The following is a 12,214-nucleotide window of genomic DNA, read 5'->3' on the forward strand; positions in this document are numbered from 1 at the left end:
CTCAGGTCACCATCTCACGGTTCATGAGTTCGAGCCCCGCGTCGGGCTCTGTGCTGACAGCGCAGAGCCTGCTTGGGATTCTCTCTTCCTCTCTCTCTGCCCCTCCCCTGTTCATGCTGCTCTCTCTCTCTCTCAAAACAAATGAATAAACTTTAAAGGAGACCCAAGTCCATAGTGAAATATACCATGGGTTGGGGGACTCCATATTGTTAAGACATGTCAATTCTTGGGGCGCCTGGGTGGCTCAGTTGGTTAAATGTCGGGCTTCAGCTCACGTCATGATCTCACAGTCCGTGAGTTCGAGCCCCACATCAGGCTCTGTACTGACAGCTCAGAGCCTGGAGCCTGTTTCAGATTCTGTGTCTCCCTCTCTCTCTGCCCCTCCCCTGTTCATGCTCTGTCTCTCTCTGTCTCAAAAATAAATTTAAAAAAAGTTAAAAAAATTGAAAAAAAAATTGAAAAAAAGAGAGCGAGAGAGAGATCACTATCCCCAGTATAACCTTTCCTTACCACCTAGACGACCTGGAGCCCCCCCCCCCCCGCCCCAAGACTGCGGAAGCCCCGCCCTTCCCGCAGCCCCGCCCCTCTCTAGCAGGTGCCGGACCCTCCGCTCTGGATACCAAAGACCAAAGCCTTAACTGGGGCCACAACTGGAAGAATAATCCACCCTGTGCCCAGCTCTGTGTGATCTGGTCCCTCACCTCTCAGTCCCCTTCTGTCCCTCCGGCCTCTTCCTGTCCCCAAACTAGCCAAGCACAGGGAAGGAGCCCAGAGGAGACAGGGTCCTGGGGCAGCTGGGGGTGACAGACACCGGGGGAGATCAAACGCTGGGAGACAGAGAGAGAGAAAAGGAAGAGCTATAAAGAGGAAATCGATATTCACTGGTTCATGATTGAATGGCCAAGAGAGATGTACAAAGGACCGCCCCAGGCCCACGGTTGCCACAGGAGGGAGTGGGTTAGAGTGCGGGGGCCTCTCCCCCTGCACCCCCATAGCTCCCTAGCACACTCACGCCTGCTTGATTTTCCGCAAAACGCTTACTCCCGTCTTGTTTCTCCTCCGCCCCTCACAGGACCTGAGCCCCGGGGAGGCCTGGGACCTTGTCTGCCTGGTTCTCAGCTGTATTCTCGGTGCCTGGAACAGTCCCAGCACACGGTGGGTGCTCAGTAAAGGGACGGATGGAGGGCCGAGTGAGTGGCAGAGGGGCAGAGACAGGTGGATCCACACACACAGGGCAGAGGTGGGGTGTGGTTTCACCGACGGGGCCACGGGCCTGTGGTTTCAGCCGGAATCAGGGAGGTCAGACTTTGGAGTGCCCCACGGTGTTCGGGGATATGCACGATGCTTCAGGGATCGCATTATTGCCGAATTCACCGGTTCAGGATCTAACTGTCCCCACAAAGCCAGGTTTTCTCCGAGTCTCACGTCGGGCAAGGTGACATCCACCCCAACTCCTCGCCCCCCACTGGACAGGGGAGCCACCAGGGATGCAAAGTGAGGGTGAACCCAGCTGAGCTGGGGGCGTCTTGCCAGGACTGATGTCGAACCACACGAGTCCGGGTTTAAAATTTTTTTTTAATGTTTTTATTTATTTTTGAGACAGAGAGAGACAGAGCATGAGCAGGGGGGCGGGGCAGAGAGAGAGAGACACACACAGAATCCGAAGCAGACTCCAGGCTCCGAGCAGTCAGCACAGAGCCCGACGCGGGGCTCGAACTCACGGACCGTGAGATCATGACCTGAGCCGAAGTCGGATGCTCAATCGACTGAGCCACCCTGGCGCCCCAAATCGGTTAGGCGTCCCCGAAGCAGGCTCTGTGCCATCAGCGCACAGCCTGACGCGGGGCTCGACCTCATGAACCGTGAGACCAGGAGCTGAGCTGAAGTTAGATGCTCAACCGACTGAGCCACCCAGGCGCCCTAAAACGATGTATTTTGAAATGGAAACATAAGCATATTTTCCGAAACGAGAAAAGTTCACGAGAGGAGCGGCTCTAGGTACGGTCTTGCAAATCCCCTTAACGTTGGACCAACTACCCCACCGCGGCCTCTCTGTTCGTTAGGACTGTTCTTCGGGTGCCTCACATCTTGTAGCTTCTGGAGAAGCCCCCTGTGGGCCGGCCAGAGAATGAATGGGAGGGGCTGATTCTCCCTTGGCGTTATTATGAAAATACTTTCGATCAGGTGAGCCTCCCCCTGTAGGGTCTCGGTGGCCCCCCCCACCCCAGAGGCCCCCGGGCCACCCTTTGAGCGGCCTTTCCGCAAACTCAAAAGCGATGCATAATGGGACCCACAAAACAACACACACGCAAAACACAGAAGAATCTCACAACTCTTAACACTGAGCAAAGGAAGCCAGGCAGTGGGGCCCCCCGGGGTGGGGGGGGGGGGGGCTCAGTCGGTTAAGCGTCCCACCTCAGCTCAGATCGTGATCTCACCGGTTCGCGAGTGGGGCCCCACATCGGGCTCTGTGCTGAGATCGTGATCTCACGGTTCGCGAGTGGGGCCCCACATCGGGCTCTGTGCTGAGATCGTGATCTCACGGTTCGCGAGTGGGGCCCCACATCGGGCTCTGTGCTGAGATCGTGATCTCACGGTTCGCGAGTGGGGCCCCACATCGGGCTCTGTGCTGACAGCACGGAGCCTGCTTCGGATCCTCGGTCCCCCTCTCTCTGCCCCTCCCCCCCTCAACAATAAGTAAATATTGTTTTTTAATTAAAAAAATTTCAAAGCATTTTTAAATACTTACACATTTATTTAAAATGTATTTAAAATTCTACGTGAAATGCCCTACGCGGGCACGCCAAAGCCGCCGGATGCCTCACGTCGGGGGCAGACCCTCAGGGCTCTGCGTAGATTCCTGACAGGTCAGACCCTTCTGGAACATTCCAAGTCATCTCTGAGGGCCCTGGTCGGACGCCCCCAGACCTCCACACCTATACCCCCTTTTCCCGGTCTCCAGAACCCCCTGTCACTTCCAAAGGGACAGAGCAGGGAGGGCGGAAAGGAAACCAGGATATATGTTCATGATAAATTTTCTACATGGACAGTGTGGGCACCCTCTTAACCCTTGTAATGTAGTTTCCTAAACAGCCGGCCGGTGCTAGCTCTGTTCCCCTCACCCCTTCTCTGCTCCTCTGCCTCCTTATCTCCTCTGCTGCCCCCCTGTGGCCGTCCTGGCCCAGGGCGGGGGGGGGGGGTGGGGGTCCACCCACAGCTGCTTCTCTGACCCCGTCCTGGTTCCATTTAGCAAATGCTCCAATCCTCTTAGGCCAGACCAGCCTCAGCAGAGCAGAGAGAGAATTAGATCAGATTTGGGGGGGTAGGGGGGGGGAGACACGTGACAGGCTCTAGGGGAGGGCAGGGGAGTGGACAGACTGTCAAGATAGAATAAAAACTCCTTCTGCTTACCTGAAACCCCACGAGGAGGTCTGAGACCTCTCACCTCACGCGCTGAGATCCCAGGAGGGGACAGGGGCAGGGAGAGGGGGACAGCGAGGGGGCAGGGAGGGCACCTGGAAGCTGAGACGTCTTGCTCCCCAGGCCTGGAAAGTGTTTTTCCACCTTTGGCTCTCACCTCTGTGGCCACCATAGAACCTATCGCTTCTGCCTACATTTTCAGATCTCTCCTGTCCGTAGGGATGCTATTTTCTCCTCCAGAACCGTTCGTTCTTGGCATGCGTATTTTTACGGGACGGATGTTGGCTGTCCTCAGCTTCCTTCACAGACAGCAGGTCGGACAGCAGTTAGACTAAGGAAGGGTTTCCGGGGAAGAAGAGCCGGTAGCTTTTAGCATCCGATAAAAGTCCTTCCCGGTGACACCAGGAACTCACGAACCACATTCTTTCTGGAACCTTCTGAATAGGGCAGGGTGGGACATCAGGAGGCCGACGGCTGTCTGGTGAGGGAACCAGCATTAAGGTTCAGTTCTACCCACGTACCCGGCACTTTGCTGGGAATTTTTGGAACGCCTCCCCCACCAGATTAGACTGCAGTCCTTATCAGAGCCCCTTCCTGTAAAGCTCAGATTTGGAAGTTGACCTTTTTTTTTTTTTTTTTTTTAGAGTAGGTTTCGTGCCCAGCTCAGAGCCTACCTCGGGGCTTGAACACAGGACGGTGAGATCAAGACCTGAGCTGAGATCGAGAGTCGGACGCTTAACCCACTGAGCCACCCAGGGCCCCCCCCCCTCCCCGAATTGACTATTGACCTGCTTTGCTGTGATTCTGTGAGTAGTCATGTTCTACGAAGACACCTCAAACACCAAATTAGCAAATTTGGTCCCGCTCCTCCTTTTCTGCGAGCCTCTGGCCATTTTTACATCAACTCATCGGTATATCACCTTGTTTAACAAGGACCCAGCAATTCCACGCCGAAAGCAGCCACTCACACCGATCAGCCACGCGGTTCACAACCGCCGAAAGCAGCCCGAGTGTCCATCAACAGGTAAATGGAGAAACCAAATGTGGTCAACCCATACAGTGGAATATTACCCGGCCCCCAAAAAGGAACGAACTGCTTGGACACACGACACCATGGATGAACATCGAAGATGTAACGCTTCCGGAAGAAGCCAGACACGGAAGGACAGATATCGCATGATTCTACCTCTATGAAGTACCTAGTCAAACTCACACGGACGGAAAATGGGTTGGAGAGTCCCAGGGGCTGCGGGCAGGGCAGAAGGAGGAGTTCTTGTTTCTGTCGGGGAGGATGACGAGGTTTTTTGGGGTTTTTTTTTAAATGCTTATTTATTTTTGAGAGAGAGAGAGAGAGAGCGCGAGCAGAGAAGGGGCAGGGAGAGAGGGAGACAGAGAATCCGAAGCGGGCTCCGGGCTCCGAGCTGGCAGCCCAGAGCCCGACGCGGGGCTCGAACCCACAGACCGCGAGATCATGACCTGAGCCGAAGTCCGACGCTTCACCGACGGAGCCACCCAGGCGCCCCAGGATGATGACAAAGTTTTAAGGACAGACAGTGCTGACGGTTACACAATACTGTGATTGCATTTAATGCCACTGGACTGTGTATTTACAAACGGTTAAAGTGATATCATGTCAGATACATTTTACCATAATTTGGGGGAGGGATTGTTTTTTTAATTTATCTATTTTGAGAGAGAGAAAGGGTGAGTGGGGGAGGGGCAGAGAGAGAGAGAGATAGAGAGAGAGAGAATCCCAAGCAGGCTCCCTGCTGCCAGTGCAGAGCCTGACTCGGGGCTCAATCCCACAAACCATAAGCCGAGCTCAAGAGTCAGACGCTTCACCACCTGAGCGACCCAGGTGCCACCATTTTAACACAATTTTTAAAAGCATAAAAATACCCCCCCAAAAATGTGGCGCTAAATATTCCTCCAAAGGACACTCGTTTACGGTACACGAGCTGAAAGGAAAAGGCAGCCGGAAACAAGGCGAGGTCCATCACGCGAATTTGTCACCACTCTGCACTTGTCTGGGAACAACCAGGAACACGTGGGGAGGACCCGTTTGGGGGTGACAAGTTTTAGCAAGTAGGCAGAAACGCAAATACGGAAGCTGCGAAGGATGAGGGTGGAGTGTATTTCAGACACGAAAGAGGAAGCAGAGAGCGAAGTCTCGAGACACAGAGAGGAATGGCCATCACAGGAAGTTAGGGCAGAAGGTTCTAGAAGGCAGAGGCCAACTCCCTCAACCCCATCTGCCCGTCGCTCCAATGTTGTCTTCAAAGTTCAGCTTGCTCTTCTCTGACCTCCCCAGGGGACCTCCCCACCCTGGGCCCCCTCTCCCTCAGGGAGGGAGGCCTCTCTTTGCATAGACAGTAGGAAGGTGTCTGGCTATCTGGGAGCATCCTAGGGGCGGGAGGCAGAGGTGAGTCAACCACACTGAGTGGACCAAAATCAGGGCTTGCCTGGAAGGGACTTGCAGAAGAGATAAGGCATTAACGGCTGGGGAGGAAGCCATTGTTTCTGTTCTAACCGAATCAAGATAAACGGATTAATCCTTTCTTAGCACCCGTTCTCCTCCATCAACTCCCTTCTCACTTCCCTCCCTTGTGGCCCAAGCAGATTCTGGGCTACAGACAACCTCCCCGTCCGTCTGTCTGAATCTGGGCATTGGATGGCAGTCTGGGAAGCCCAACGAGGAACCCCAGGGACTCTTGCCCCACCCCCCCAGCTGTCCCAGGGGGGCTCGGCACCCACCGGGTTTCCACCCAGCCCTGCAAGGAGTCAAGGTTCAGAAGAACAGAGGGCCAAGCATCGATGTGTCCTGTGCAGCATCCGAAGCCAAGAATGTTCCTTGTTTTTTCTTCTTGTAAAATAAACAAATAATAATAATAACAAGTGGAAATGGGAGGAAATGAGCATTTGACATTCTCCATAATCGCTGGGTTATTAATCAACTGCTGGGTGTCTTACTGTTGCCAGCCAACATATTATATATATATATATAGAGAGAGAGAGAGAGAGATTGATCAATTGATATTGATTATATATATAGATATATAATATATAGATATATATCATATGTATATTGATATACATATCAATATTGATATATTGATATATTGATATATATATATATATTGATCTTTTCAGTGTTCTTAAGTACATGCATTCTCAAAAATGAACAATGTGCCTGAGACATTACTGGATGTCAGCAACTGTAGGCTCATTCCATCATTTAACATATTATTAGTCATCAACTTTGTGCCTTTCTAACTCTAGAAGAGAGGACTCCATAGCAAAAACAAAAACAAAAAAACAAAACAAAAAAACAAAAAGACCTCAACGAAACAAAAAACAAAAAAACAAAAAAAAACACCTCAACTGAACAGAAAACAAAAAAAACTAAACTAAACAAAAAACAAAAAAAAACAACAACAAAAAACTAACCTAAACTAAAATCGCAACAAGGACTCCATGTCTGGGACACACGTACTCTGCAAAAAGAAAACGGACCTCCACCACTCGAACAAAATAAAAAATACACTAAAAATCACCAACCGTTACTAAAAGTTCCACCCCTGATTCCTTCTCACTGTTCATTGGCATTCCACGGGTCGGAGGTTGTGGAGAATGTTTTCATCATTCCCTTTTTTGCACCCATGAACTCATGTAATTAACTCAGTTACTTGAAATCGCAAATAGATACATTCGTGCGTGTTCACAGCAGGCAAACGTTCTCCCCGGGATAAACCTCTTAGGATCGAACCACTGAGGCAGAAGGGCACTGTGCTCATTCGATCCTTTCTCACATCCTTAGTGGCATCAATTCAGGCTCCAAAATCTCCAGAAATTCTTTTCTGACCGACCTCGACTCCTGCGATGGCAACAGAAAGCCGCGTTCCCCGCCCTGCGCCCCACTAGGTCTCGATAAAACCTGTCACTCAGATCTGCATCGAACCAGGGGCAATATAATAAACATTTCATTAACGTATCCACATCGTATAAAATTCCCCCATTTAAGGTGTGCAATTCAATGTTTTTTTTGTTGTTGTTGTGCATACATCACCGGAACTAATGTAAGACATTGCATCACCCCAAACAGAAACCTGGTACCTATCACCCGGTGGCCCCCCCCCCCGACGGTCCCCACCCCCCAGTTCCCGGCAACCTCTAATCTACCTTGCGTCTCGATGGATTTCTCTATCTTGCACATTTCATGTAAATGGAATCGCACCTCTGTGACCTCTTGGGTCTGGCTTTTTCACTTAATGTAATGTTTGCAAGGTTCATCCGCGGGGTAGAATGTGTCCGTCCTTCCTTCCTTTACGGTTAAATGATATTCCGTTGTGTGAATATATGCATATTACGGCGTTGTGTTTATCCCTTCATCCGTTGACAACATTTCGAATGTTTTTTTTTTTTCAAGTTTATTTTATTGATTTTTGCGAGAGAGAGAGAGAGAGAGGTAGAGAGCAAGCAGGGGAGGGACAGAGAGGGAGAAACAGAGACAGAATCCCAAGCAGGCTCCAGGCTGCCAGCAGAGAGCCTGACATGGGGCTGGAACTCACAAACCGTGAGATCACGACCGGAGCCGAAACCAAGAGTCGGACGCTTAACCGACTGAGTCACGGTTGACAGACATTTCTACCTGCTGCCACTTTTTTGCTATTCTGAACGGTGGTGCCATAACTCTCCTGTATTTAAATGCGTATTTTCACAGCATGGGTGATCGTGTCCTTCCATTCACGCCCCTGTTGGACAACTCAGTTGCCACACAGCAAAATCGCTGAGGGCAGGGGCATCGCTTTCCGGGTCACCGCTGTGTTCTCAGTGTATTTACGAAGTGTCACATCTGGGGCCCCTGGGTGGCTCAGTCGGTTTTGAGCTTGATCTTCTGCATAATCTCTGGCTCCTTGCGCTGTTAGCCTGGTCAGCTGGGCTCTGCCTTGACCCACGAGGGACCTGCCTCGGGACACGGAGTCACCCAGGGTCTGGACAGAACAGATGCGTTTCCAGCGTCCTCGGCTGAGGTCTGAGGGTCTTCTGCTGAGGGGTGTTGACAGACACGGACAAATTTGTCTCAAAAACCAACCTACGCTACCAAAGCGTGGGAGAGTCAGAGTCCCCATCCCCTCCCCCCGCCAACACCAGGCACGACCCCTCTTCTCCATCTCTCCCAATCTCATCCACAAAACGGTACACTCATTTATTTTGAGAGAAAGGGTGAGTGGGGGAGGGGCAGAGAGGGAGGGAGAGAGAGAGAGAGAGAGAGAGAGAGAGAGAATCCCAAGCGAGCTCTGCACGGTCAGCGTGGAGCCCAATGCGGGGCTCGAACCCCTGAACCGCGAGATCATGACCTGAGCCGAAGTCAGCCGCTCAGCCGACTGTCTCATTTTTTAAAAAGAAATTAAGTGAACTTTAAAAAATAAATAAAAATTAAAGTAAGAGAGAAAGCGGCCTCTGGGCACATCGTAAAGACCAAGGACATTGCTAGAGGATCCCTCGTTGACTGCAGAGCCCGCGACTTGGTGACCCCTGTGTTCCCACCTGCCCAAGAAGGAGAAATGACGTCCAATGAAGGCGGAACGTTGCCGGAAAGGAAGGAGCACGGAGGCGCACTGATGGTGTGATGGCACCGTGAGATGCTCGGGCCGTTCAGGAGAGCGAGGTCAACCTCGAACAACGCGATCCCTCTGCCACCTATGATTCGGTGCGCGATCGCCTAGTTAACCCTCATCTAGCACTGATGATCATAAGAGGCCCCTCGCTGCCCGGGAACTGAGGCTTGTAAGCTGCGTGCTTCCCGGACTCGAGCCCTGAGCAGACCCCAGGCCAGCGAGGAGCTCAGCCTGAGGTCTAGATGCGGGTCTATGCAGCTGGGGGGGCGGGGGGGCTGGGCCCCTGTGACCCCAGCTCCTGAGTCCAGCACCTAAGGCAGCCCCAGCTCATGCATTCTCAAAGACACGGGGGCAGCCATCCACCTGCTCCCCCATCGGCCTTCATCCCATAGGAAGACCGGCACGGACCCCGAGCCATCACCGGGGCCACGTGTCTGAGCACCCGCCCCGTCCAGGACTTGGGGGGAGACTCGGAGAAGGGACCAGAGGGCGAGCGTGGTGTTGGGGGCCAGCGGGGAGGCTGCTGGACCGACCAGGCGGGAGAGGAGGGGGCTGGACAGGGAGGCGGGGGAGGGGCCCCCAGGACTGGGGGGAGGGGACGACGCCCGGGGCACTGGCTGGAGGGGCCCTTTCCTGGGCTGCGGACCCCCACAGGGGCAATGCGGGGTTCCCTGGGCTAGAGCCCCCTGAGGGAGGGACCAAGGCTGTCTGGCCACTGAGGCCCCAGTCCCCAGGCCCCAGCACAGGGCCTGGGTATCCAGAAGCTGCTCAGTAAGGAAAGGATTACTCCCTCCTGGGACTCCTCCGGGGGCGGGGCTGAGGGTGGGGAGAGAGGGAGAGTCCCAGGACCCTCAGGGTGTGTCTGGGTGGGCACGGCAGGCAGGTGGGATTTAAGGTCCCGGTGGGGTGGGCAGGGCCCCACATGCAGGCGGCGGACCAGCGGGCAGGATGCAAGAGCCAGGCTCCCCTGAGGGTGCGCCTGGGCCTGCGCCAGGGGCCGGGGCTGAGGCTGGGGAGGCCTCCTCTGGAGGCCCCCGGTGTTGGGGAGGGCGTCCCGCACCGGGCTGTGGGGACTTCGTGGGGCCGGGACGGAGGGCCTGGTGCACGGCCGCCCCCTGTGAGCAGCGTCAGGGTGGCTCTGGCCCTGGATGGGAGGGGCTGGGGGGGCCAGGCGAGGTGGGAGCCCGCCTGCCTGGGGCAGCGGCCTGGCTGGGCCTGGGGAGCTCAGCCTGCCTGCCTTCCGCGGCCGTGGGTGCTGGAATCACAAGACAGCCATCACTGCGCCCATTTCAAAGATGTGCCCGCTGAGGCCCCGACACAGGGCACAGAGACTTGGGCGGGACGGCGAGAGCCAGGGCCGGACCCCAGGGCGTCGGGTCCAGCTGCCACCTCTCATGCACAGCCGTGCCTCCCACCTGCTCGTCGGGGCCTGGCCCGGGCAGGGGGAGGGTCTTTGGGGGGCGGGGGGCCGTCTGTGGGGCTTGTCTGAGCCCGTTTCTCCTCGGGTCAGGCCCCCCATCAGCCCGAACGCTCCCGAGGCCCCGGAAGAAGCGCACCGTGTACCTCAAGGAACAGCTGCAGGAGCTGGAGAAACACTTCTGGGCCAACCGGTACCCGAGCTACCGGGAACGCGTGGCCCTGGCAGCCGGGCTCAACCTGGACGAGCACCAAGTGCAGGTAGGACCCCCGCCCCCTCCGTCCCCACTGGCCACAGGGTCCACTAGGAAGGTGGCACTCCTCCGGCCGGACCACCTGCCGTCTGTCCCGGGCTACAGGGGTGAAGACAAGCCAGAGGGTCCGAGGGCTCCCTGGGTCACAGGGCTAGCAAGGGACCCCCTGTGGGGACTCAGGGCGGGACCCCAGGCTCACCGCCACCCTGTGCTGCGCGAACCAGCCGGCATGAGCCCGCCCAGACTGACGGTTGGCTGGGTGTCGGGGCACCAGAGCTCAGGGCCTCTGTGAAGGCGGGAGACCCTCTGAGGCAGGCCCCTTCCTGGCCCCCGGGCTCGCGGGTGTCCAAGCCCCGCCCCCACTGCCCCCTGCATCCTCGGGAGACCTTGAAATGGGCTCCGGGGGCCCTAGGGAGAGCTCTGGCGGCTGCCGTGTCTCCTGAGCCCTCCACACCTGGGACAGAGGCGGGGAGGTGCCCCTGCCTAGCCCGTTTACCCCTCCGCCTTGTCCCCTCGGTCCCTCCAGGTGTGGTTCAAGAACCGCCGGGCCAAGCACTCCAGGCTGCCCAAAGGGCGAGGTCGGGGAGCCCACATGGCGCCAAGGGACCCTGGAGCCCCCCACTCCCGCTCTGTCCCTGCCCCTGTTGCCGAATCCGCCCCTGTCGACGAATCCGCCCCTGTCCCTTTTCCTGTGCCTGCTCCTTTCCCTGCCCCTGTCCCTGCTGGCCCCATGTTCCCAGGGACCCCAGGCGTCCGCAGCCCCGCTCCGCACGGCCCCTCGAGGATGCACCCAGCAGCAGAGCCCGGCACCTGCAGCCGGGACCCAGCCTGGTGGGCCCCAGAGCGGGGCTCCCAGGAGTCCGTCCCCGCCCCCGCCTGGCCTCAGAACTCCTTTGGCGCGGACTTTGTGCCAGACCCCTTGCTAGCCCCCAATTCCACAGCGGTCTTCTCACCCCAAGACCCCCTGGAGGGACCCTCTGGCCCCGTGATGTCCGGGTACCAAGAAGAAGAAGGCCCTGCAGAGGACGACTCGGAGCTCATGACGTTACTGAATTTATAGGGGAATCTGCCCCCCAAAAGTCCTCGAGTTCCCGCGGAGCCAGAGGGGACTAGGGTGTCCCGGGCCCGCCCACCCCGCGTCCACGTGGGTGGGGACGTCGCTGGGGGGCGGGGGGGTGGTCCGGCCGCGCAGCCGACCCCTCCCCTGCGGCGGGAACACACCTCGGTCCATCCCACCTGTGGAGGTGGCACCTGTTCCCTGGGTGGCCCCCACGCGTGGCGCTGCTGTGAGTGTCCCCGCAGCATGTAGGGCACACGTGAGTATTTATGTGGGGGTCCCAGGGGTGGGCTCGAACTCACCACCCCTGAGATCAAGAGTCTCTCGGTGCCCTCCTGGCTGAGCCGGCCAGGAGCCCCATTTTTCCTGGTCTTTGACCCATTTGTGTTTCCACCCTTGTTGACAATTTAATGTACCGCAAATATTTGTTCCTATTTGTATATTGCTCC

The 12,214-nt window shown here is 56.0% G+C and overlaps 1 protein-coding gene across 1 annotated transcript; it reads left to right on the forward strand.

Annotated features, from left to right (window-relative positions):
- Positions 1-9,960: 9,960 nt before the first annotated feature.
- LOC122495276 (homeobox protein MIXL1-like) lies at positions 9,961-11,768 on the forward strand. The gene is made up of 4 exons (XM_043601013.1): positions 9,961-10,138; positions 10,549-10,715; positions 11,235-11,286; positions 11,449-11,768. Exons 1-4 carry the CDS (start codon positions 9,961-9,963, stop codon positions 11,766-11,768), a joined length of 717 nt encoding a protein of 238 aa, XP_043456948.1.
- The last annotated feature ends 446 nt before the right edge of the window (positions 11,769-12,214 follow it).

This window comes from Prionailurus bengalensis, chromosome E2, assembly GCF_016509475.1.
Source record: "Prionailurus bengalensis isolate Pbe53 chromosome E2, Fcat_Pben_1.1_paternal_pri, whole genome shotgun sequence".
In the NCBI taxonomy this organism is placed as follows: Eukaryota; Metazoa; Chordata; class Mammalia; order Carnivora; family Felidae; genus Prionailurus; species Prionailurus bengalensis.